This window comes from Phyllostomus hastatus, unplaced genomic scaffold (genome assembly GCF_019186645.2).
Source record: "Phyllostomus hastatus isolate PE091 unplaced genomic scaffold, TTU_PhHast_1.1 phas_contig_159, whole genome shotgun sequence".
NCBI lineage: Eukaryota > Metazoa > Chordata > Mammalia > Chiroptera > Phyllostomidae > Phyllostomus > Phyllostomus hastatus.
Genome location: NW_025333640.1, coordinates 22,005,040 through 22,032,489, shown reverse-complemented (window position 1 = coordinate 22,032,489; position 27,450 = coordinate 22,005,040). Strand labels below are relative to the sequence as shown.

Below are 27,450 nucleotides of genomic sequence, written 5' to 3'. Positions count from 1 at the left end.
CAGGAGCAACCCAGGAATGCCATAACGTTAAGCAACAGGCATGGAATCTAGCGCCTGGAGGGTGATGTAGAATCCAATATGCTTGCTGCCTCCTACCCGCAATCACGTGCTAAAGTTGTATTCTCCAAAGGAATCTTGACCGGTTTCCCAACTGTGTTTCGTAGACCAGCCAGACAAGTTTTCACCAACTCTCCCCCCTTCTCATGAAGAGGCCTATTCAGTGTGGCTGTTCTCGTCCATCCTCCCTGCCTGCTCTTCCTCGCTGTGGTGTCGGCAGTAGGGGTTTGGATGGTTTTCGCATCTAAATGGCATAATTTGGGGTGGGAAATATGGTCTCAACCACAGAATTGTGGGTGCAGGCATTTTTCTTTCATTTCGTCTCCTCCTATCAAGTTCTACTTTTCCATTTGGTTGTAATTCTCACCAAACTGTGGATCTGAGAACATGAGCCAAGAAAAATACCAGAGATGGTGAGAGGAGAGAAGTTTTGGGACAGGAGTTATCTCTGCCCAAGGACTCGGTGGTGTGATTGCTGCATTGTTTTTACCTGCAAGGGGCTGCATTTAGGCGGCAAGCCCCCTGTTACAAGGAATTTATGTGGCAACCTTCTTAGATTTTTACTTGCCACTCGTATTTGTCTTCTGTAGTTCTCAGTTTCCTTTCCTGCATCTGTGAGTGTGTTAACATATGTTGCTAACTCTTTACCTTCTGGATGATAGCCTTTATTGCTAAGCATTAGACTCTCACATGGGGAGACAGGTACTGTCTGATGTCAAGCAAAAACTTTCCCATGACTGGTAATGACCTTGCTCTTTATCATGTCGTTCAGCAAGTGCCCCTCTTTTCTGCTGCGGGGACTGAGTTCATTCTCATGTTAGACTTTGTTTGTTCGGTTCATTCAAAATAGTGTGTGTCTACGATGTACCAGGCACAGTTCTATGAGCTGGGGCTACTGCAGTGAGTAATCAGACAAGAATCCCTTGAGACTTCTACATCCTAATGGGATGTGGGAGGAGGTAATATACAAAATAAATGCATTACATCATTGTGTTAGAAAGTGAAGTATGGAGGAAAACAGCAAGGATGGGGGTAAGTAAGTCCTAGGGGTTGGGGGCAAGTTTCAATTTTAAATGATGGTCAGTTAGAGAAAGGTCCTGAGCAGTGCTGGACAGGGGGAGTGAGGCCCTCTGCAAGCAGAGGTGCTCTCGGTTTGCCCCGGATGAGGAGCCTTGGACGGTGTCCCCACACAGAAGCTCTCGCAGCCTGTGGAAGTCCGCATCGTATCCGTACTGGATACTTCTGCCATTTCAAACTGGCTCTTCCTGCCTTCCCTCCTCTGCCATTTCCTTTCATCAGTGTGTCTGGGGCTTGTCTCTGTATCCAAAGCATCTGAGATCCTTCAGAGACAAAGCCCACCCCAGGCGTGTTTTCATGTGCGTGTCTTCAGAAATTGGTTTTGCTGATCTCCCGCAGAACCGTTCTGTGTTCTCATCTCCTTCCTGGTCGTTCACTCGTTTCTGCTGCGTATGTGAGTAAAGAAGGACCTTGGACACTTCAGAAACCAAGATGGGGAAAGATGTCAGCTGAGAATCTAGATAAGAATGTGCTGCTTTTCTAATCAGGGCTATCTGAAACTGTGGTCATGCCCAAACACTTTGATTAACGGCTGTCATATGTTCCGTGTGTTTTCCTCCAGGCGTTTTCAGACTGATGGGAGGCTTCCCACGGTGCGGACTGGTACATTCTGGCTTCCAGTTTTCTGAGCACATTACGCCTTTAGGAGCAGTCAAACTGCCTTCCTCTTGTGGGTATCCATCATATTCAGGCGGTGGTTGTTCCTGGCAAAACCTCTGTTTGGGGGGTTTGGAAACGTTTTGTGCTGATCCTGGGAGCCCTAAAAACCCAGATGCCTTCAACAGGTCACTCGTGCCAGATCCATAGCACCGCTGTGATTTTAAATTAGTGTGAACGCGCACAAAGATTCTCACCCCTACAATAATGATAATGAAAGTAGAATAAAATGTTTCTATTTCGGCTTTAGAGAATAAAAACGCTGGCTCAGGAAATTTCATTTAGTTAACATTATATCATTAAAACAAAGGTCTTTTTCCTTTGCCCCAAATCCAAAGATCTAAGGTTAAAAAAGAAGTAAAATCCAATATGATGTTTTTCTCTCTGCTTTCTTTAATACTCAGCATGACTGATTATTTCAAATGGCAATATGAAAATTTTCAAAAGGTATTCAAAATAAAATGGTGAACATGTGATTTTAACTGAAAAGTTTGAGATATATATTTTTAAAATACGGGATGCACCCTTGCTCCAGAGCCTTGCTGATCTTCTGCATCATTTCAATTTCAGTGTTGCTGAAGTGTGAGCACTCTGTCATTTTTATGTCTCTCTCTTACACACATGGTCAAGTGTAACACGCGTTTAAGTATCACGACTTACCAGATAAGGCAGGAAACTTGAAATCTGAGCTTTCTGAGTCCCTGATTTTGCTGGATGGCCTTGGGCAAGCCATTTAACCCCTAAGCTCTGGTTTCCTGATCTTACAGACAGGCGAATCCATTCCTTCCCTAGTCTGATGCCACAGGGACGTGGCTGAAGAAAGGAGATGATGTGCCAACACTTTGAGCTCCTGAGAGATGAGCTCCATTGAATTCAATTAATTTCATTCTCCACTCGTTCTTTAGGGAGACATTCAATGAAAGTCAAGCAGATAATGCTGGCTAATTAGGTGTGTCACACCTACACTGTTTAACTAACGCAGTGAGTCGTTTGAATGTGACACTCCTGCATAGCAGGTGCTTTCACAAGGTTCTATCTGTTTATTAATCATGCTCTTTGATGAACTTATCGAGAAGGTACAGCATTGCAAAATGGGTGTGTCCTGTTTGTAACTCCACCTAAATCTGTGTAAATAGAATTTTCTTAATACAAGTTGACAACTTTTTAAAACTTTGATGATTGGGCGGGGAGAAAGAAGTATCATTTATATTTGGAAAAGAGTGTTTCCTTTAGAAAGTACAGAATTGTTGATTCCGGGAGTATAGTTTATTTTCCGGCTTCAAACGCAGGTCCCAGGCCACGTTAGCATGTCGTCCATGAACCAGCCTTCCCTAGTACAGCCTTCTTAAAACACAAGTCAAGGGAGGCGTGGTGGCTTAAGGAGTGAAAAGACTGTGGGTTTTACAGGCATACACACCCCAGTTTGCATTCTGGCACATTTCCGAACGGAGCCTTACTTTTTAAAAATCTCACAGAGTGAGAAGAATACCCTGCCTGCCCAGGGTCCTGAAGATGAATTCCTCCTCCTCCTCCTCCTTTTTTTTTTTTTTTGGCAAAAAGCATTTCTATTGGGAATTAAAGGCTATAGATACCTTAACCAAATATTTAGAAAATTAGGAAGTGAATTTTAGCTCAGCCTTGGTTTGGGATAGAAGCCAGCCATCCTCTGAGGTGGTAAATGGGGCTGTGTTTCATGTGGTGACTGCTTCTTCCCCTGTTCTCTCCCAGGCCCTCTGCCTGCTTCTCCTCTGCCTTCTGCTAAGTCTCCACTTCTGGCTAATCCCTCACTAACCGAAACCTGCCCTGAGTGAGTTCCCTCCAAATACCAACCGACATTGCTTACAGTAATAAGGACTAACTCTAGCCTTTGTCCCTGATCCATGACAAATACATTTTAGCATGAAATCTACAGGCCTTCAGTGTGGAAGAAAACATTCTGAACCACATACAAAGTTTTTAATTAAAAGTTCTAATTATTCCTATCCTACATAGTAACAGTCCATAGTGGGTAGGGGGAACTTTTTCTCTACACTCTTCTGTTCTGTGTCTGGGGACTGCGAATGAACCTGACAAAAGACAGATTATTAGGAGAAAAAGATGTACAAATTTATGGCTATTTTATTTTCCTCAAATAAAATGTGTGATATTTTATTGAATTTTATTGACTTAGTACTTTTAATTCTACATGCATGGGGGCTCCATGGAAAAGAAGTGAAAATCCAGAGAGGTGGTTATGCCTGGGGGCGTATATGCTGTTCTAACAGAGGGCAACACATTGTGGAGAAGGGACTAGACGGGGGGGGGGAGGCCATTTGCACTCTTAGGGGCAGTAAGTTGTGGGAAAGTGACCGGGAAACGTGTGGTAGGTGAGGATGTTGAGTGAGGTTTGCTATGCAGATCTGTCTCTGTGCCGTCTCTGAGTCTTCCCCTCTTCCCAGCATGAGGGAGTGGGGCACCTTTACAGATGGGACACACTGGGCAGGTGGGAGAGGCACGAAGCCTCCCACGCCTGCTGCTTCTCAGTTGCCTTCAGGTCAAAATACTTATTCTTATGTCAAAGTGGCATATTTTGGTCCCTTTCAAGGACTGTGTAATAGTTGGAAAAACATAGTCTATCTTTATAAGACTATTTAATATAGGCTATAAGACTATTTTTTTAAAGACTTTATTTATTTATTTTTAGAGAGGGAAGGGACGGGGAAAGAGAGACAGAGAGAAACATCAATGTGCGGTTGCTGGGGGTCATGGCCTGCAACCCAGGCATGTACCCTGACTGGGAATCAAACCTGCGACACTTTGGTTCTCATCCTGTGCTCAATCCACTGAGCTATGCCAGCCAGGGCTGTAAGACTACTTTAATAAGACAGTAAAGATATATTCAAATATAGCCATGGCCGAAGGCATGAACAGGCACAGCTATGTAAGTATGTAACCCCCTCAGCTGCTGCTGTGTTGGAAGTCAGCAAGCACACCTCTTTGTACAGCGCCTCTTCTTCTAATCTGCTTTGTTTGCATGATGAACCTGTGATCCTTTTGTGGATTTGCAAAATAGGCAGCTCATCGTACTTCCTCCAGAGCAGGAGGGTGGGCTACGGTCCTTCTGAGGTCGCTAACATGGAATTCTACCTGCATTCCTAACCCCATGCCCATAGTGAATGAGCCAATGATTGATTTGCACTTACAGACTATTAAATATGTTTCCATTTTGGTTTTTCTGTCTGACAGCAGCAGTGTGCAGGGTCAAAGACAGCCGGCCCCCCATGTCAGTGGTCTAGGATGGCCAGTGAAGCCACCAACATCCCAAGTCCTGTGGTGCGCCAGATTGACAAGCAGTTTCTGATTTGCAGTATATGCCTGGAACGGTACAAAAACCCCAAGGTTCTCCCCTGTCTGCACACTTTCTGCGAGAGGTAAGCCTCCTTTGTGCGCGGGGAAGGGAGTTGCGCAGACTGACCTCCTACCAAGGGTTCTCCCCAGAGCTCCAGTTACCGACGGGAGACAAGGAGTCTTTCATGCTTCTGATAGACAGCGAGAAACGTAATCGTGAATTGCCAATAATTTACTTTCTTTCAAGTAATTACAAATGGGGCAAAAAAAAATCTAGTAGCTGTTTATTCATTTCCACAGGAGGTGGAGCATTAAACATTTGAAGATTTAAAATTTAAAAAAAAATTTCCCCCTGTTTTTTGTGGAACAATTTTTGCCAACCATAGTTCCCTCACAAAGGATCTTTGGTGAGGGACAATTAAAAATCTATTGTTTCTTCCCATATAGCAGTCAGGTAAAAATACCTGCATATCCGAGGCATTAGAAGGCGAGAGCTTCCCTTCCAAAGACACCTCGGAAGACACTAATGACACATTGGAACATTATTATATTTCAGATGAAGAAAAACTACACATATAATAACTATAAATGATGTATATAGCAACTTGCTATATATAAAAATATACTTCCTTATTTATTTTTCTTAAATTGTTTTTTCTGCTGAGTCACTCATTTATCAGAATCCACCTTTATCGCCTTGTTCAATTTCTCACATAAGCAGTTAAGCATAAAGATCTTGTTAGTAATTAGTTTATCTGTGGCCTAATGTAAGTATTTCCCTAGTAAGGTTATATATTTTTCTTAAAAAAGAATATGGTAATTATGTTTTATAGTATTTTGTTAAATACATTTGCTATTATTATTTAATATATATAATTAGAATACTTTGCTTTCTCTTAAAGAACAGGAAATTGGTATTTCCAAAGGCTTGAAATCAATGCTAATTACATCTGCCATCCAATTTAACATAGATTTGTTAACTGATCGAGCATGCTTTGAGTTGATTTACTTTGGAAGGTCTCAATTGCAACAGAATAATCACAGTTGGTGGTGATGGATGGAGGGAGAGGTTTATTATTGGTAGTTATGGGTTTTTGTTTGTTTGCTTTGCTTTCTTTGTTGTGAGTTGTTTTGTGGTTGTGTGTGTATATGTGGATATAGGGTTTTTGTTTGTTTTAGTGGTGGTATGTAGAGCACCAATACTTTTTACTTTAGTCATTTTATACTTGGGCTTATGTACTGTGTAATTCATATTCCAGAATAGCTAAATGGAGAGTGATCTTTCCCCCTACCCCCACTTAATAGGTGTGGCTAAAACACGAACACCAGCTAGTTGTCCGTATGTCCCTGGGCTCTTGTGCTGAGAGCATCATTTGATTGGCAGCAGTTGCCATTGTCCAGGGCTCTTTATGTGCAGCATTGAGAACCACTCAGTCTAGCGCGGCGGAGCTGCCCCGTTCCCGGAGTTCAGTGCCCAGTTGGTCTGCTGTCTGGGTCCCATTTCCTTGTTCTGACAGGTGAGAGGCAACACTCTGGCCTGCCCTGAGTCTGCCTCCTGCCCTCTCTCTTCGGTTTAGCCCAATCCATCTGTGTGAGATAGAGGTGCTTTTCATGGAGATGGGAAGAAGACACAGTTTGGGGGACAATCATGGGCTGGGTTGGGGACATGCTGAGTTTTAGAACTAAACCCATGTGACATCTAAGAGGAAATGTGAAGAAGGCAGATGGTGTACAGACTTGGGGCTCAGAGGAGAGACATCTGTGGGAAAAAATGTAAACGTGGCTGTGTTGTGCTTCAGGCAGGCACGTGGATATGATACCCTGGGGAGAGAAGAGTGTGTACAGTGGAGCCTGGATTCACTCCAGACTGTACTGACTCAGTAGGGAAAACAGAGCAGACAGGAGACTCAGCCGAGTGCGGTGTCATAAGCCCCAAGGGAAGATGAGGTTTCAGAGGAAGGGAGGCGGGTGAAGCATAGTGGTCAAGTTTGATGACTGCTACTGAGAAGTCTAATAAGATAGGATTAAACGATGTTTATGGAATTTAGATGTCATTAGATCCTTCTGTGACCTAAGGAAGGTCAATTAACTTCTTGTTGTTGGTTTCCTCATCTGCAAAATAGGTGAAATCATTGGTATTTGAACTCTGTTTTGCCGAGAAACTAGAAAACATTGTGTAATGTAGTTGTTTAGAGTTTAGATTCTGGCACCGAATTGCCTTGGTTCAAATTCCTACTCTCCCCCTGGCCCCCTACATCCTATGGGCAAGTGACTTAGCCTCTCTCTGCCTGCATTTTGTCGTATGTTTAAAGGTGATCGTAAGAGTCCCTACTTCACTGGGTCGTTGGAAGTACTTTGAATTTAGTGGTCAGTATATACAATATGTTGGTCATTATTAGCAATACATTTCATTAGTTAAATGAACTAAGTTGATGCCTGTTGAGGAGAGGCAAGAAGAGATCATGTTAGTGTGACTCGGGGTCCCCTTCCTGCTTCAAACAAAACACTTTCACTTGGGTGTGTTTTTAACAGCAGAGATCTGCTTATGACTTTGTATGTAAAAACGTTTCCAAAAAAGTGTGACGTGTTTCTTCCCTCTGTGAAAGGCCACAAGTTCATGAACACCCGACTAGATATCCCAGACCAATGCATCTCAACCTTAATGTGATTACAAATTGCCTGAGATCTGGTGCATTACTCAGAGTTTGCATTACTGCCAAGCTCCCTGGTGAGGCCAAGGCTGCCTGTCCACAGACCACACGTGTGTGTGTGTGTGTGTGTGTGTGTGAGAGAGAGAGAGAGAGAGAGACAAGGCTCTAGAAAACACTACCAAAGTCAGTGGCATCACTCTTTCCTTCAACAGGGCCAGTGCGAGTATAGGTTATCTCCTGGTTTCTGAAATGTCCTTTTCCTAGTAAAGGAAGATACAAAGGCAGTTTCTGCAAAGTGACCTGGGTAGTTGCTGAGAACATGTGGGGTACCTGTGAGAAGTGGCGGTTCTGTTCCCTGAGCCCCCCTGTGCTGACAGCTTCCCCGGCTTCTGCCTCTGCTACAGGTGCCTGCAGAATTATATTCCCGCCCACAGTTTAACCCTCTCCTGCCCAGTGTGCCGCCAGACCTCCATCCTGCCCGAGAAGGGGGTGGCCGCGCTCCAGAACAACTTCTTCATCACGAACCTGATGGACGTGCTGCAGCGAACGCCAGGCAGCAACGTTGAGGAGTCCTCCATCCTGGAGACAGTCACCGCGGTGGCTGCGGGAAAGCCCCTCTCTTGCCCAAACCATGATGGGAACGTAAGTCACTGCCCAGCAGCACAACTGCTTGATTGGGGTTGGCTTTGGGCACTCACGGGCTCTACGTGTAGACAGGACTCCACCTGGAACAGGAGGAATTACCAGAGATTTTTCCAGCCCTCAGACTGTTTTGCCTGCCTACTTTCTCTGACCCAGTTTATTTAAGTAATAAAGTCCGTCTTCGTTGTGTCTGCTGAGCAAAGATTGTTGGTTTCCCCAGGAGAGCAGGCCTGTCACTCTTTGCACGCTAAGCATACGTTGACCCACATAAATATCTGTGTAATAAATTATGGATAAAGATTTAATAATAGATAAGTTCTGCAAATTGAGGCTGTTTACAAAAATGTGAATTACAGTTCCTTATTTTTCTTGTGAGGAAAATTTTTCTCATGCTCCTTTAGACCCTATTTTTTTTTAGCAATAAATAGAATTGAAGATACGTGAGTCCCTGATAATAGATTGTGAATTTCAAACATATTTTGTGCTACCAGAAAGCACAATACTGTTGCAAACTCAAGGGAACCAGCATGCATCACCAAATAATTGACTCACAATAGCTATGTAACTCGAAGAGGCGGCATTGCGTGGTTGCTAAGAGCACGGGCTTTGGAGCCAGACGGCCTGATTCAGACTCTGCCCTTCAACGTGTCCTCTGTCAGCTTTGGCTATTTGGTCAGGCTCTCTGTGCCTCAGCTCCTCATTTATAAAAAGGAAGTAATTGCAGTATTTGCCATGTAGGATACTTTGGGAGAATTAAATGTTTAAGTCCTATAAAGTATATAGTAAACTCTTGACAAATGTTAGCCATTAAAATGACTTCTAATGAATAACTTTAGTTCCCCTTTTTAATATGATGACCACTTCAGAGGTGTTTGAAACTACTTATAATATAAGGCTCAAGTATAATAAAACCACTTAAGCAACAAGAGATTGTTTGAGCAAAGCAACTACAAGGCATAACTGGTATTTATATACCTTATCGCAGACCACTCTCTCTGCTCACTGCGCTCCAGCCTCATGGCCTAGAACTTGCCAAGTGGTTTCCCACCTCCAGCCTGGCTGGTCTCTGTTCCTTATGCCTGGAGTGCTCTTTGTTCTCTCTCTGTGTGGCTGTAGCTCATTCCTATCCTTCAAGCATCAGCTCAAGTTTCTCCTACACAGAGCAGTCTTCTCTAACTCTGAGATGCCACTGCCATCACCTAGGGGATGCGCATCACATCACTTCCTGGTTTCCTTCACAGCGTTCACCATGCTCTGCATCCTTCATCTGTGTGGTTGCTGACTTATTGATCTGCTGGCTTTCCTTTTGGAAAGGGAGCTCCAGGAGGGCAGGGGCCATGTTCCCATTATACCTCTAGGTCTAAGCACCGTGTCTCATATACACAGACATATGGAAAGCATCGGAGACCAACCAGATGAAAACAAGCACATGCTATGTATTCCAAACTTGTTATAATGAGGCGTCAGTCACTGTCACTTGCGTTTTGGCAGACTTGAAGGAAGGCAAGGAGTGAGCATGCTCAGTAGTAGAGACAAGAAAAGGCTTTAGGTGTGCCCTGATGTGAGGCTATTGACACAAGGAAGCTGGAGGTGGGATAAGTAGAAGGGGACAGCTATGTGATTGGTTAGAGGTACGTATTTGCCTTCCTCTGATTGGTCCTAAGTTGGGGGCAGAGACAAAAATTAGGGAAGCTATCAGTAATCCAGTGCTAGCCATTTCAAACCAGTTGCTACTAAAAATATTGTTTAGCTTTTTGGACTGATACTAGAGATAGTAATCAATTTGACTTCCTACAAATCTGACAGCAGGCTGACTTCCTGGACCGTGTATTATAGATGTGGAGTCGGTTTCCTGGGCAGGTTGTCGGTCAGAGTTCTGTTTTCATACATGGTCTGGCCGCTGTCCATTCGTGGAGTTAGTCTCTCAGAAGTCAGTCAGTACTTGTTAGTACTGATTGAGTGTGCCAGACACTGTGCTTGGTGTCTTACACACCACTTTGCAAAGGAGGCGTTAGTCACCTTCATTTTATAGGTGAAGACACAGACTGGGACAGTTTAAGTCACAAATCTAAGTGACACATCATAATGCTACACCCAGAGGAAAGAGTGCCCTGAGCTTTTTGGGAACCAAAAATAAGGGAGACATCATGGATTACCTATTTTTATTTAAATGAAAGCACATCAGGCTATCAATAACTAGGTCTTCTGCACATCACACTCCAAGGGAGAGTTACCATGTAAGTTTTGTCAAAGGAATTTTAAATGGTGCCTTCAAAAGCAGTTTCAGTATTCTCCTTATGACCATTTCTCACACTGGCACTTAGTAAAAGCTGAGGCTGCCTCCTCCGGAGCTCACGTTCTAAATACTGGTCTGGGAGGGCATTTCCCTCAAGGCCAAGTCATCCAGGCACATAGCTCTCTGGAGCGCAGACTTGGTAGGGGAGTAAAGTTTTAGAGGCATTAGAGGACCTGCTGTAGACCCACCCTAGTCTGCGTTTGGGGTGAAAGGGCCATCATTTAGAATGAGAAATAATAATAACAAAAAGATTACATCAGTAAGTAAAGGCAAGAGTGTTGTGGAATTCAGGGAAGATCTTGTAGCTCAGTGCAGCTAGAGACTGGAGGGGGGGCGGTGGGGCGGGACTGCAGGCGGCTGGAGAGCACTGGGTGAGCCCAGGAAGAAAGATGGGGAGAAACGGTGACAGAGCTGTGAATGTCATTGAGAAAATGTTTGACCTGAATTTCATTAGCCGTGGGGAAGCATTAAAGCCTTTAAACAGGACACGAGTATTTTAGCCACGTTATGGAGGGATGGAGTAGCAGAGACCGGAGGCTGTGGCACCGATTCTGAATTCACTGAGTTGTTCAAAGGAGTAGAACAAGAGTAGCATCAATGGGCATGGAAAAGAAAAGATGACTTTCAGAGAAAAGAATGCTCTTTCAATAGAGAATCTGCCTCCTCAGGATAAAAATGCATATGCTAAAATCTGTTCAACTAAGCTATTAAGACTGTGAGAATTCAAGCAGTTAAAATTGGTCATATACTAAAAATATCACTTATTTTCTGATTGTGTAAACCAAGACCCTGTACCACCACGAACTCACGTGACATTAATGACATGTTACATCAGAAATCCAAATCCTTTAAAAAAACTTACAACTATTTAATCAAAGAAAAAAATGAGAAAATTAGACAACAAAATATTGAAAGTAAAAGCCGTGTCTATTAAATGTATAAGGTAAAGTCAAATCTATACTTGGGAAATTTTATAGGTTTAGGTATTTTCCTTTATTGAAAAAGAGTTCAATTCAGAAAGTTAGGGAAAACAAAGTAAATATATGGGACAAAAGAAAAAATATTAAACTTACACAATTTAAAAATAATGACAATTGGGTAGAATAAATCTAAAAGCTGAATGTTTTAAACAAATTAATTCAATAATTTGACATCTGATAAAACAGTAAAAGAAAAATATAAATAAATCAGGACTAACAAAGAGATATCAGTACAGATAAAAAGATTTTAAAAGGAGTAAATCCATGCTACGTGCTAAAGGTTTATAGATTGAAAGTCTTGAATGAAGTGGATGATCAAGAAAATGTGAGTAGACTGATAATCTCAAAATAAAGTGGCAAAAGTTAACTTAAAATCCTTCAAACCTGTATAAAACAGATATGATTCACAGTGTATACTTCTGGGTCATAAGATAGAAAACTGCCCAATTCACCGAAGATATACTCATAACCCTGACACCAAAATCTAGTAAGGCAAAACAAGAAAAAAAGTATTAATCAGTTTATCAAAGTAGCTGTACAATTCTTAATTAAAATACACCATCAAATTTTTACAGTATAAGAACACTTAAAAATTCAGAAAAATATGAACATTACAAACGAAAATGGGCAAAGAACTCAGTAGATTCACAGGGGATATGTAAAATGGTAAAAACACTGAGCTTCACAAATAGGCAAATCTTCTCCAGTTAGCCACAAGTTTTTAAAAAGGTAACAGCCACGCTGGTGAGGGCAAGGTGAGATATTCCCCCATCCTGTGGGCTGGAGGGTAAGTTGTTCCTGGGAAAGTTTGTATCAGTTTGACAAGATACAGTGGCAGTTTTACACAATTTCTTATCCTTCACTCCAGGAATTCCACAAATAGGAAAGTTCCGAGGAAATAGCTAGACATGACAATGAAGATTTGAGATAAGAATGTTATTTAAACATTTTATATTGCAGTAGAAATTGGAAATAATCTAAATGTGCAATTTTAGGGAAATGGTTAATTATGGTAAGTCCATATAACTGATTGTTGAGAGGTCATTAAAACTGGTGTTTTGGTAACAGATGACCTTGGTGCCAGTACATGAGTGTGCTTGTATGTTTTCTGATCAGTAGGACCGCAGCACACATGTAGTACAGACAGGGGAGGTGCTCTGGGCAAAGAGACAAAGTATGGTGGGGAGGGGAATGGAGACATGAAGAGCCTGTTGCTCTCTCCATGATCTCAGGGCTGCAGGAACCAGGAAGTGCTGGGTGACTGGCGAGAGGGCGAGAGAGGTAAAAGGTCTGGGAGGGCCCTGGATGCCCCTTTAGGGAACTTGGGTGTGTCCGAAGTCATGGGGAGCTATTAAATGATGTTAGGCATTGAAAGGCCCAGGTAAGGTTTGCATTCAGCTCATTTCAAAGTTGCTAGAGATGTGATGGGGGAGAGGAGAGTAGAGTTGAGGGAATGCGCCAGGGGCTGGGGGCGGGGAACACCTGCGAGCCTACGGGGCTAATCCCCGAGGGGGCCTGACCCAGAGCGAGGGGGCCTGACCCAGAGCGGCCAGAGCAAGATGGGAGAAGTGGGCCGGGTAAGAGGTGATCGTCTGGGAGGGCTGGTGGGGTCAGCCCACCTCCCAGGTGTCCAGCTCCGTGCCTATGTGAACACCAGTGCAGCCCACTGAAACAGAGGTTGACTCTTTAAAGTTACTACGAAGTTTTATAAAATGGTACTGTCGATCTTAGAGAAACTCCGGAGAGAGAAGTATGTCGTTAGTGCCTGAAGGCACATGGAAAGGAATTCCTAAAGATGTATTTCCTGGTTGCCACAGGCTTCTGGGCAGAAACTCTCTCAGAGACACTAATTTCAGCAAAATTTAAGAATCCTTTAGGTCAAAGTTTTACTTTCTACCAGATGCATCAGATCAGATCACACTAAAAATGAAATCCGTCTAAAGAGTTTGATCCTCCTTAGTGTGAAGGAAGCTATTGAAAATGTGTTTTGAGCACGTTCTCAATGCTGGGTCATTGTGATTCTTTGGAATTGTAAAATTTATAAGCCAGCAAGAGGCCTTGGAAAATTAGCAGCGTGTCTCGAATCATTCTATTGTTTCATCATAGACTGTGGGAGTTCACGGCTGCTGCTTTGAAACAAGGGTCCTCATTGCACATTCAAGCCAAATGCATGCGATATTACAAATAAATTGCTGCAGTTAATTGTCGTGGGTAAATCTTTAAAAACGTTTCAAGCGTCTGAAGGTTAATAAAACCCAGTAATTAACAATAAAGCAGGATGTTGCTGCCATAAACTGCCTGGTTCTGATTAGCACATGTGGATGAAAGCCTGTCATTTGCTCTAAGTGCTGTGGCACAATCTGTCCTCTAATTAAACTGCTGTGGCCACATTGTCCAAATACAAAGGAAATGGGAATAGCGGTCAGTGATTGAAGAGGTTCTTTGGACTTAAAGCAGACACTTGAGGTCATGCCTTACAGCCCCAGAACTCGAATGATCTTTAAACCCTACTTTTGCTTGCTTAGGCCTTGCTAACAAGAATGTTGAGAGGTGCAAAGGGGAGATCCCAGCAAGAATGCCATGCCAGGATCGAGTCCCCACTTCCAGAAGCCTCAGGGTGGGTTTCGAGGCCCTGACTATGCATTTCGGCAGTTAGTACTGCAACATGGTCCTGGTCATCTTCTCTCCTACTGAACACAAATGGCGACGACCTCTCACTAGCAATGAGCTCCTCCGGGCCTCTGGCCCCCCTCCCCCCTCCCCCTGGTGAGATCAAGCCCCAGCATCATCTCACTCGAGATGGATGAGCCCAGCTCCGTCTCACTCCTCACATGATGAACTCTCAGCGGGGGTCAAAGCTGTCGGCACCCAAGCTCAGGCATCTGAGAACTGACTAGCTGTTGATACTTCAAAAGGATTTTAGGGCCTTTGCCTCCCAAAAAACGCTTAGAATCCTGAATCAGGGACCATAACCCAGATTTGCTGCTGTCTCTTCCAAGCAATCACATTTTTTTAATGGAGGTAAAATTCACATAACACAGACTTCACATTTTAACCATTTTAAAGCACACACACACACAATTCAGTGGCTTTTAGTATATTCAAAAGGTTGTGCAAACATCACCACTATCTAATTCCAGAACTTTTTCATTATCCCCCAAAGAATCTCTGCATTCCTGAAGCAGCCACTCATTATTACCCCCCACCCCCTACCCCAGCCCCCAGCAAACATCAGTCTGCATTCTGCCTCTGGATGTGCCCGTACAGACACTTGGTATAAGTGGGATCTTACATACAATGTGTAGCTCTTTGTGTCTGGCTTCTAGCACTGTAATAATGTTTCAAGTTTCATCTATATTGTAGCATATATTAGAACTTCATTCTTTTTTTTATGATAGCTAACTCTTTTTTAAAAATATTTTTATATTTTATTTATTTATTTTTAGAGAGGGAAGGGAGGGGGAGAGAGAGAGAGAGAGAGAGAGAGAGAGAGAGAGAGAGAGAGAGAGACATCAATGTGCGGTTGCTGGGGGTTATGGCCTGCAACCCAGGAATGTACCCTGGCTGGGAATCAAACCTGGGACACTTTGGTTCCCAGCCTGCACTCAATCCACTGAGCTATGCCAGCCAGGGCCTAGAACTTCATTCTTTTAAAAAAATATTTATTTATTTTTAGAGAGAGGGGAAGGGAAGGAGAGCGAGAGGGAGAGAAACTTCAATGGTTGCGCCCTGTCCAGGTACTGAACCTGCAACCCAGGCATGCGCTCTGACCAGGAATCGAACTGGCAAACTTTTGCTTTGCAGGATGACACCCAACCAACTGAGCCACACCAGTCAGGGCAGAACCTCACTTGTTTTTATGGCTAGGTAATATTCCTCTCTCTGGATACACTAAAACTTGTTTTTTCCTTCATCAGCCGATGGACATTTGTGGTGGTGTCACTTTTTGGCTATTGTGAATAATGCTGCTAAGAACATTTGTGAACAAGTTTGCATGTGGACATGCTTTCGGTTCTCTCGCTACATACCTAGGAGTGGAATCGCTGGGTCCTAGGGTAATCACGTTTAACTTTTAAAGTAACTTTTTTTTAGATTTTATTTATTTATTTTTAGAGAGGGAAGGGAGGGAGAAAGAGAGAAACATCAATGTGCGGTTGCTGGGGGCCGTGGCCTGCAACCCTGGCATGTGCCCTGACTGGGAATCGAACCTGCAATGCTTTGGTTCACAGCCCGCGCTCAATCCACTGAGCTACGCCAGCCAGGGCCCGTTTAACTTTTGAGGAACCATCAGCTGTTTTTACAGTGGCTGCACCATTTTACATTCTCACCAACAAAATATGGGATTTCAAATTTTTCCAGATTCTCACCAACACTTCTTATTATCTGACTTTCTAAGGCCAGCCAACCTGGTGGGTGTGAAGCCGATCTTGCTTCCCACAGGTTTGCTGAATTCATTTGTTTGTTCTAATTGTGTGTATGTGTTTAGAATTTTCTGTATATAAAATCATGTCATCTCTGAACAGAGAAATTTTTACTTCTTCCTCTCCAATTTGCATGCATTGTATTTATTTTTCTTGCTTAAATGCCCTGGCTAGAACTTCCATTACTTGTTGAATGGAAGTGGCAAGAGAATCCTTGTCCTTTTCCTGATCTTAAGTATGACATTAGCTGTGGATGTTTGGCAGATGCTCTTTGAGAAATTGAGGCAGTTTCCTTCTCTTTCTAGTTTGATTTTTTTTTCAATAATGAAAGGGTGTTGCATATTGTCAAATGCTTCTTCTGCATCAATTGAGAGGATCCTGTGGGTTTTTTCCCTTCATTATATTAGTGTGATGTATTACATATAGTAATTTTTATATGTGAACTACCCTTGCATTCCTGGGATTAATCTCATTTGGTCATGGTATAACCCTTTTAATATGCTGCTGGATTCAGTTTACTAGTATTCTAGTAGGAACTTTTACACTTGTATACATGAGGGATACTAGTCTATAATTTTCTTTCCTTGTGATGTATTTGACTTTGGTGTCAGGGCATTACTGGCCTAACAGAATGAGTTAGGAAATGTTACCTCCTCATCACACTTTCACAAAGAATTTGGGAGGATTGGTGTTAATTCTTTGTTTGAGAGAAATCACCAGTGAAGCCATCTGGGTACTGGGTTTGTCTTTGTTGAAAGTTTTTTGAAGATTGATTCACCTCTTTACTTATGATAGGTCTATTCACATTTTTTATCCTTCTTTAGTCACTTTTGGTAGTGTTTGTGTGTCTACCAATTTGCCCGCTGTGTCTAGGTCAGTTCCTTGGTATACAGCTGTTCCTATCACTCTGTTCTCAGTTTTGCTGAGCTTTACAAAGAACCAGCTTTGGGCTTCATTGTTTATTCTATTGTTTTCCCACTCTCAATTTTATTTATCTCCACTCTAATCTTTATTTCCTTTCTTCTGGTTTCTTTAAATTTAGTTTGTTTGTTTTTTCTAGTTCCCTAAGGTAGAAACTGAGGTTATTGATTTGAGATCTTTCTTCTTTTTAATGTAGGCATTTACAGCTATAAATGTTGCTCTGAGCACCATCTCTCATAAGCTTTGGTGTGTTGTGTTTTCATTTTTATTCATCTCATAGTGTTTTTATAGTTCCCTTGTGAGATCCTCTTTGATTCACTATTTATCCGGGGGAGCTTCACACAACACAAATGCATTCCCTTACAGTTCGGGAGTTCAGAAGTCTAAGAGCAAAATGGAGGAGGGGCTGTGTTCCTTCTGGAGGCTCCATAGAGAACTCGTTTCTCTGCGTGGTTTAGCTCCTAGGGGCTGCCTGCACCCTCTCAGCTTGTGACCTGCCCTCCGACCACTTCAGTCTCTCATTTCTGTGGTCTCACCTCCTGCACTGTCTTTGACCCGACCCGCCTGCCTCCTACGAGGCCTCGTGCGATTACATGGGGCCCAGCTGGCTAACCCAGCATAATCGTCCATCTCAAGAGCCTTAACTTACTCACATTTGCAAGTCCATTTTGCCATATAAGGTAAACGCGTGAACAGGTTTCTGGGATTAGGATGTGGACATCTTTGGGGCGCCATTACTCAGGGTACCACACCTGCTTTGCTATGTGTTCTTTCCACAAGTCTGCATTCCTAATGGTAATCAGTTGTACAGTTCTGTACTATTGGGGCTTCAATATCTGCCCTGCTCACATGCCCTGGAAGAGACAGTGTGAGCATCACATGACTCCACTGTCCTTGGCATGGCAAGAGTTGATGAATTGCCGATCTATTTTCTGGTGAATGACCTATTGTCCCACTGACTTGCCTTTTACTAGCCAGTGATTCAGGGCTAATGAATTTGGATGAAATCGCACAGGGACTATAGCCAGCTGATGATAGTTTCTTTATTTTATTTTTCCCCTTTATATATAGGAACAAGCTTTATATATACTTATTTAATTATTTGTAATTGAACTTACTGGGGTGACATTGGCTAATAAACATATGTAGGTTTCAGGTGAATGCCATTCTTCTCGTAACCTTTTTGTTTTGCAAAATAGTTATTTTTATAAACTATATTATTCATGTTACTATTTAATGGGCTTCTCAATGCTTGTAATAAATTAATATTTAAACTTTTTCTGTTTCAATGTTAAAGTGAAAGCTATCTATAGATATAACACATAAACTGAAGTGCTTTGCAGTCCTCGATCACTTATGAAGAGTATAAAGGGGTCCTGAGACCAAAGAGTTTGAGTGCCGCAGCTCTGCACTGTCCTGCCTTAGTGCACTGGTCACAGAAAAGCTGGTTTTGTGACCAGCTTTACAGCAGCTTTGGAGTCTAATCTACCCCGATTGAGACTTGGCACAGAAACGTTTATCCTTCCTTTCCTCCTGTGAAACTGGACATACTGTGGCCGACATCCCGGGGAGGCTGGGAGAATTAGATGGCAGAATGTGAGTAAGCCCTCACTCAGTGGCACTGTTGTCCTGGCTTTGTTCTTGTGTGACCCACAGGTGATGGACTTTTACTGCCAGTCTTGTGAGACCGCCATGTGTCGGGAGTGCACCGAGGGGGAGCACGCGGAGCACCCCACGGTGCCCCTCAAGGACGTGGTGGAGCAGCACAAAGCCTCGCTCCAGGTGCAGCTGGACGCTGTCAACAAAAGGTGCGCACATCCCCTCGCTCCCCCCCCCCCCCCGGGCTCCCAACTGGCCGCCTGTGCGTCGGGCGTGGCCTCGGGGTCTCTTGTCTCAGTGAGATGGTAGGTTCACGCCACCTAAATAAATTCTTTGATCGTGGTCTGTAATCACAAACTAGTGAGTGGAGGATCGTCCCCTGCCCCTTGGGAAAATTCTCCCTTCTGTTAGGAGTGGTGGCATTTCTGTGTTACTACCTTAGGTGATTATGAATAAAATACCCTCGAGGAAAATGCTCTCCGGTGACCTCTGAAATGTGTGCATGAAACCAGGCTTCCCGAGGAGCCTTTCTCACCTGCTATTCTTGACGTCCTCAGAGGCCCGTGGGGCCGCCTGCGCCTGGCTCCCCTCTGCTTCAGGGCAGCAAAGGGGTACTGGGCAGGGATTGCTCCCTTTTCCTTATGTTGAGCTACGTCTGGGCTCTTTTTCTGCCATGGCCTTGAAGGAACAGAGTAGCTGTGTGAGGCATGAGAAAGACCAAAGAGAGGAAATAAGTAGCCAGCTGAAAATAGGTCTCTTCAACAGTTATAATGAGAAAAGTGTGGTTATTCTATATGAATGACGAGAACGTGGAAACTTGCAAGAACTTCCCGGGGAACTCTGAGTTTGGATAAGGTTGTCATGTGATTGAGAAAAAAGATGCAGCTGTATGTCTAGAATAGTGGTTCACAGTCACAGGTAATTAAACATTATTTATCAATGCCTGGGGACAATTTAGTGTCACAACTCTGTGTGTGTGTGTGTGGAGGGGTGCTAATGGCATCTGGTAAAGGACATGATGCTAGTAAACATCTGTAAGGCACAGCATAGTTCCCTGCAACACAGAATTCTCCCTCCCAAAACGCCGATAGTATCAAGACTGAGAAAGCAAGCCTGGTCTAGAAGATGCGGGAAAGACCGGGGTTCAGAGAGCTTCAAGGCTTCGCCCCGTTATTCAAAGCAGATGACTGAGGTCGACGGAAGGAGACCCGGGTCCTCAAAGCTTCTTCTCTCGAAGGCTGAAGTTATGTCTTATGCTTTTTGTTCTCAGTTATTACGTCTTAAAGATGATGAGAGGCACATACAGAGTTTTTTTTTTCTTCAGAGAATAGTGTTTAGATAGATTTTTTTTTACTATTTCTAAGTTGATGTTAAATAACAATGATCTTTAACAACTGTCCTCAGGCTCCCAGAAATAGATTCTGCTCTTCAGTTCATCTCAGAAATCATTCATCAGTTAACCAACCAGAAGGCCAGCATTGTGGACGACATCCATTCCACCTTCGACGAGCTCCAGAAGACTTTAAACGTGCGCAAGAGCGTGTTGCTCATGGAACTGGAGGTCAACTACGGCCTCAAACACAAAGTAAGGCTCTGGCGGTTCTCACGGGTATCCCGGGAGAGACCCGACGTCTGGGGCACGGCGTGGTCCTTGCTTGGCGTGTTCCAACCGCAGCAAAGGGGCCTCCGAGGGGTCCTTAAGTGTCACTGCTGCACAGTAAGCAGGAGTTTTCATTTAGTGGCATATCCGGATTTTTTTTCCTTCCTGTTTTCAGCAAAATTCTCATTCTGTGACCTTAAGTCCCCATTTATACTTTGACACAAGGCAAGGTTGAATACAAAAGAATGCTTTCAGGATTTGGAGTTAAACTGGATTGTTTTCCTTCCTTAATAATAATGTCTAATAGTTTGTTAATTGCTCTGTCACCCGCACCAACCTGTTAGTCAGCTTCTAAGTGAGCTGTTACTGCTGCCTTTGTTTGGCTTTGCACGTCTGATCTCAAAAGCAGGGATGAAAAGCTTCTGAGATTCAAGGGTGGAAGAGTTTTCATGCCTCTGCTTTCTGTTCCTTTAAGAGGTGACAGGGGAGCTTTGGACATTAAGGAAACATACTGAATAATGAATATTTCAGATGTCAAGTACAAATTGTTTGCCAAGCTCTCTGTGGCATGGTTTCTGCTCCATGCTCTCAAAAACACATGACCCAAGAAGTATGTGTGTGGGAGAAACAGGGCGAGGCGGAAGGGAGAGAAGGTAATGGGAATGCAGTGTGGGATGAGGCATTAGAACTGGGTTCACTAGTGAAATTAAACATCCCTTGCTGAGAGCCACTGGCGTGGGCAGGTACAGAACCGGTTCCGGCGCACCCACAGAAGGCGCTGCCCCTGTGCGCGCTCCACTCCAGTGCTGCAGGAGGCACTCACCCGGGTGCATTTTTCCTGCAGGTCCTCCAGTCGCAGCTGGATACTCTGCTCGAGGGGCAGGAGAATATCAAGAGCTGCAGCAACTTCACCGCGCAAGCCCTTAACCATGGCACGGAAACGGAGGTGCTGCTGGTGAAGAAGCAGATGAGCGAGAAGCTGAACGAACTGGCGGACCAGGACTTCCCTCTGCACCCGCGGGAGAACGACCAGCTGGATTTCATCGTAGAGACCGAAGGGCTCAAGAAGTCCATCCACAACCTTGGGACAATCTTAACCACCAACGCCGTCGCCTCCGAGACAGTGGCCACGGGCGAGGGGTTGCGTCAGACCATAATTGGGCAGCCCATGTCCGTTACCATAACAACCAAGGACAAAGACGGGGAGCTCTGCAAAACTGGCAATGCCTACATCACCGCGGAGCTGAGCACGCCCGACGGCAGCGTGGCAGACGGAGAAATCCTGGACAACAAAAACGGCACGTACGAGTTTTTGTACACGGTGCAGAAGGAAGGGGACTTCACCCTCTCCCTGAGACTCTACGACCAGCACATCCGAGGCAGCCCGTTTAAGCTGAAAGTGATCAGGTCGGCTGACGTGTCGCCCACTACCGAGGGCGTGAAGAGGCGTGTGAAATCCCCGGGAAGCGGTCACGTTAAGCAAAAAGCTGTGAAAAGACCCGCAAGCATGTACAGCACTGGAAAAAGAAAAGAGAATCCCATCGAGGATGACTTGATCTTTCGAGTGGGTAAGGAGGCGGCGGCGCGCCTGCGGGCTGAGGGGTGCTTTGGTGGAGCGCTAACTGTTGGAAACGGGAGCGTTGCAGGTCAGAACTTCTACCTGAAGGGGCTGGGACATACTGGTATGTTTTACTAGGTGAGCTTATGCGGTCTTGTTCTCTGGAGATATTATGATTTATCCCCCCCTTTTTTTCCTCCATGTCCCCCCTCCTTCCTTCCTGCCCTTCCTCTTTCTCCTTTCTATCACAAGGCTGCATGTTCATTGTAGAAAATTAGAAACAGAAAATAAGCAGGAAGAGAGTTAGAACTATCACAGCACTCATAATCTGGAAATTTTAGAGGAATGTTGGCAATCGTTTACCTCCCTGTGGGAATGAATGCCTTTGGAGCAGTGCAGACCAACCCAGGGAGGGCGGGGAGATGGTTCTATCAGATAACCTTCAGTTTCTCTGAGGTCTGCCAGCTACCCCTGTGGTGCGGGCAGGGGGTGGGATGCCTCCTTGTCACTGCCTCTGCACTACTGTAAGGGCTGCCGGTGGGGCAGTGGTGCAGTGGGGCAGTGGTGCGTTGGGAGTTGGGGTCACCTCCAGTGTGCTGGCCGCAGAGCAGCCCCCCAGTGGGAGGGAGGGTGGAAACCTGGAGATGGAATGGGGTTGGGGTGGAGGCAGAAGGCTCCTCCTGAGCCAAGAGGTTGGGGTATGCAAACAGCCCATCCCTTTTCTGATTCAGTGGCAGTGTTTTTTTTGTTGGTGGTGGTTTTGAATTGCAAAACAAACACTTATTGAGACTAATGTTTTTTTAATACAAAACAAAAATTTATTGAGTCAAATGTTAGTTTTAGGTGTTTATTTTCTCAGTAAAAAGCAAGCCAGGTGTAAACAAACGATCTGATAATTCTTAAGGAAAAATGAGTCTTTAGTTACTGCTTCCAAAAGCAAACGCAGCCTGCTTCTCTTTCCACCCCTTCAGTCCCTTATCGCAGAACCTCCAAAAGGCCGCTTCCCCGAGTACTACCTGACACCTGTAGGAAAACAGTTCTATGGTTCAAGCGTATTGGGGGAAAGCTAGGCTTAAGTGAAGGAAATAGATGTTTTTTAACTTGCAGCACCTTTAGAATTTGCTGACGTGCACTTTAAGTTTGTGAGGCAGGGGAGGGATCACAGGCAGCACTTCCAAACTTTCCTGACCATAGAGCTTTCCCCAGGGAACATCTCGGGGAGATAACTCCTCGGCACATTCCTGGGCAAAGCTGCTGCATGCTAACACGTGAGCCTGGGCCTTGGGAAAGACCGTGACGTGAGATGTCCGTTGTCCGCTCAGAGCGTGGAGGCCTCGTACAGTCGCTGGCCATTTGCGCAGTGTGGGTGCAGACATTGTCGAGCCGCCCACCAAAGCAGAGAGGGCGAGCTGGGGTGGGCGAAGGATTGGGAGCCGCCCAGGTCTGCCACACCGGTTCTGCCACTTGAAAGTCGGGCAGGTCTCTCAGCTTCCCTGGGCTTCAGTTTCCATGTCCATCCAGTGAAAAGACAAATATCTGCTTCTGAGAACTATTCTCAGTTCCAAGAGTCATGCCCGGCATGTAGGAGGAGCTAAATAAATGAAAAGTATTGTTTTTGTATGTGCAATTTAAGGTTGTGAGATTTTTCCTACTACCTTCTCAAACAGTTTAACTCGCTGCTGCCCGCTGATCTCCTGCATTAAGAACAAACTCAGTCTCCAATTCAGAAACCCTCTACCCCAAGCCTAGGACCCCGGTCTACTTGCCCGGGCGGTGCGCACAGTAGAGAAAGGCTCAGACCTGAGTCTGATTGTGGCCCTGATTCTCTTTGCCCTCTGGGCAACTGACTTACCCTTCCTTAACATGGTTTCTTCCTCTGTAAAACAAAGGAATGAAGTATTACCAACTCCCAAGGTTGTTGTGCGGTTGAAAGAGAGAATCTTGTAATGTGGCTGGCACTTACCTGTGTAAAGCAGATGCTCAGTTCCTGGTAGCTGTTATTTTACTGTTGTTACTATCAATCATCATTATCACCTCCTGTGATTCCCACCTGAATAAAGAGACATTTCTATTAGGGGTATTTTCTCTCCAACTATATTGACTTTGGATTCCCAGCTCCCACCCTAGGTGGCAAGGGATCAGCTCTGTCCCCTCCCACCCACTGAGAAATGCAGCATTAGTGATTCGTTGACCCTGGTGGGCAGGTGTTTAAATGCTCAAACGTTTGTGAAGTGCTTACAGCAGTGCCTGGCAAGCAGCACTATGCCTGCATTTATTAAGGAAGTAAAGATGCTGTCTCAGTTTGTTCAGGCCGCCACAGACTAGTTGACTTAAACAACAAAAGGCATTTTCTCACATTTCTGGAGGATGAAAGTCCAGGATCAAGGTGGCAGCAGGGTCAGGGTTGGTTTCCTCTGAGGCCTCTCTCCCTGGCTTGCAGGTGGCGGCCTTCTTGCTGCCTTGCGCTCCCATGGCTGTCCTCCTGTGCACGGCACCCCTGGTGCTTCCTGCTCTTTTCACAATAGGGACACCAACCACATTGGATTAGGGCCTCACCCTCCTGGCCCCATTTTAAGTTTATCCACTCTTTAAAGATCTTATCTCCAAATACAGTTATCTTGTGTGGTACAACTGGCACTTCAACATACGAATTTTTGCAGAGGACACAGTTCAGCCCACAGCTGGTGCTAAGCACCCCAGGTATGTAGGGGCAGAAAGGAAAGCAGGTCCTACTGGCCTATTCCTCTCTAAATTTATGTTCTCATCCAGAGTCTAGCTGAAAGAGGCCAGTCACTGTGCAATAGTATAACTTGAAAACATTTCTGGAGCCCTTAGTGCCTGCTGGGTACTATGCTAGGTGATAGGAATACAAAGATGAAAGAAATGAGGTCCCCTCCTCAAGGAGTTTGGGATGACATGTGTATGGCCAACTAACTCTAAGATTGTAGATTAGGTGATGGAAAGCTACAGAAATGAGGAGGAACTTAAATGGGACATGAATGATGAATACGGCGTCTCCAAGTTGACAGGTGGAAATGGCATGCCAGGTAGAGAGACCAGTGCGAAGGACAAAGGCAAGGTAAAGAGGCATGAACATGGTTGATGTTTTAGGGGAACACATCTGTGAGAAGATGTAGGTGGGCCAAAGGGCAGAGGGGTGGAACGTGATGGGGGCGCTGGCAGGACGTGAGGCCAGACAAGTCATTGCTGGAGCCCGTGCTTTCACGAGGGGTGCCTTCTTCCATGAAGCCCTTTCCCAGTTGTATTCTTCCCTCAGTACCACTTCATCCTGTATAAGACACTGCAATTATTATTATTTATGCCTGGGGCTTATTTCCCAACAAGATTATAAATTACTTCAGGGCAAGGATGATGTCTTTAATCATTTATAATCTTCAACAATACCCAGAAGACTCTCTTGCATAAGTAAATGACCCATTTGAAATAGGATCAAGTCATGACCTACTGCATGATTTCACTCCTCGCTCACCACGCTCTTCACGCTCACCCAGTTTCGAGGCCAAGGGGCACCCAGACCAGGCAACGATGCACTAAACTCAAGGGCAGCCATTCACATGCCTATGGCTCTGCTAGGCACCATGAGACAGTGCTGGCCTTTTAAGAATTTGCCTTCTCAACATGTATACCATTGGCTACCAGTGGGTAGAGCTTATATCAATAATTAGAAGAGTGTAGCTTTTTTGTCAGTTATTTTGGTTTAGTACTTTGTTTCTTTGTATAGTCGGGCTCTTAGGTGCACGATAATAGAACATTTGTGATTGGAACAGTCCTTCTGTGCATGAGTTAAAGCCTACCATGTGTAATCCACAGTTCACTGAAACCCAGCTACCCGTCTGAGGTGGCAGCTGTGATTCTGCTGGTGTGGCGCTGACTTTGTGTTTAAAGATACATGGTTTCATAGTACTTGGGTTAGGAGTTCATCCAACAACCCTAAATAACATGTTAATGTTGTGTATTCATGAAAGTGAACTGTCACTTTTTGAGTGATATAAAAGATTTTTGGGGGGTAAATTTGACTCAAATTTTCACCTTCCTCACCGATTATCCTGCCCCAGGTTGGATGTGACTTTGCCATTTGAGCACCAGCTCTATGCCAGACCCTTTGCCAGGTTAGGGTATAAGGAGAGGAAGGAGATTCTAAATATGACTTAGAGAAGGCCATAGTCTAGGAGGAAGCAGACATGGGAAAAATGCCCTCAGTATGAATAAGGCACAGGAGCTGGGGTGAGGTGGAGGAGGAGCCAGACAGGCAGTGGGGCGTTAAGGAACGTTCCTGGAGTTGAGCAACACCTAAACCTAAGCTGGCTTTGAAAGAGAGTCCGTCTGATGGAAGGAAGAAAAGGGTGGTGTTAGATGAAAGGTGAGCAGGTACGAAGACACGAAGGTGAGAAGCAGAGCTGTTCAAGGAACTGTAAATACTTCCGTCATCCTGGGGCACCTAGTGAAGCGAGACGCAGAGGGGAGGCTGCAGTTCCCTGGTTAGGAGCTGGGACTGGGTTCTGTGTACCGGTGTTTCTCAAAGCGTAGTCCATAAACCGCTTGAACCCCTGGGGCTGCTTGGGGAAAATGCTGTGTTTACAGATTCAAGACCCCTGGGGGAAGGGCGGGGAATCTGCATTCTGTAAGCTCCAGTGAAGCTTGTGCTCACTGAGGTTTGAGAACCAGCGCTAGGTGGGTGATAGGGAAGCCCTGAACGGTGTAAGCAGTGACTTACTGAGATAGTCTTTCTCTCCAGAGAGCCTGGGGGCATTAGAGAGCACCTGCTGGAAAGGTCTCTGGGAAGCAGGGAGCTGCTTTCTACTGCAGCCGTCGCATGAGCCAGAATTAAGGGTGATGCTATGGCGTGGGGAGGAAGCAGCAGACTTGTGAGATGCTTAGGAGCAAGAGGGCAAGACTTGGTGACCAAATCCAGCTTCTAGCTGATTGACTTGAGTGCCGTAGGGATGTGAGGCAGCAGAGTGGATGATGGCTGAGGCTGCGGACGCTGGGCGAGACGCCCCTGAGTCCCAGCCCCCGCACGGCCCCTTTCTTACCTGCGCACTCTCGGGTAAGCTGCTTAACCTCTCAGTGCCTCAGTTTCCTCCATAAAAAGGGGATTTTTAAAAAAACCCTACCTAATAGGGGTTTGAGGATTATATAAATTAATACATGAAAGAGCTTAGAATAGTAAGCTCTAATTTGAATAATATTCAGTATGCTATGTTCTAGAGAAGCAACATAGGTAATACCAGTCAACATATTCTTAGTGGTAGTGTAGAAGTAACAGTTAACCTAAGTAGTTAAGAACATGCTGAGAGCACGAAAGCCCGATCACCTGATTCAAACCCCAGCCTGTATGATTGAGAGAAAATTAACTTCTCTGTGTTCATTTGTAAGGTGGGGGTGATCTTCATACACATGTCACTTGGTAAGGATGAAAATAGTACATGTGGAGGCTTAGAACAGTGCAGGCACATAGTAAGGACTCCATAAATGTGACCGTCGTCGTCATTATCAACCAAGAATGAGGAAAGTAAGAGGAAGAAGGGTGTGTTTCAGTTTAATCGTCCAGGTCGAAGTGTCCTGTGGGCAGTCAGGGTATGGGTTTGGAGCTCAGCAAAGAAGTCAGGGCTAGACACCAATTTGGAATTGAAATGCACAGAG

General features: G+C 44.8%; 1 protein-coding gene across 8 annotated transcripts in view; it reads left to right on the top strand.

Moving 5' to 3' along the window:
• Positions 1-27,450, top strand: part of TRIM2 (tripartite motif containing 2) — a 119,823-nt gene that overhangs the window by 70,058 nt on the left and 22,315 nt on the right. For 4 of the 8 annotated variants that reach the window (XM_045830899.1, XM_045830896.1, XM_045830893.1 and 1 more), the window contains exons 2-6: positions 5,020-5,201; positions 8,174-8,411; positions 18,686-18,837; positions 20,033-20,213; positions 21,073-21,796. In XM_045830899.1, the coding sequence (XP_045686855.1) occupies positions 5,068-5,201; positions 8,174-8,411; positions 18,686-18,837; positions 20,033-20,213; positions 21,073-21,796 (1,429 nt within the window). In that variant the 5' untranslated portion in view covers positions 5,020-5,067. Of the gene's footprint in view, positions 1-5,016; positions 5,202-8,173; positions 8,412-18,685; positions 18,838-20,032; positions 20,214-21,072; positions 21,797-27,450 lie in introns of all 8 variants that reach the window. The other 4 variants (XM_045830894.1, XM_045830897.1, XM_045830891.1 and 1 more) reach the window with 2 other exon arrangements.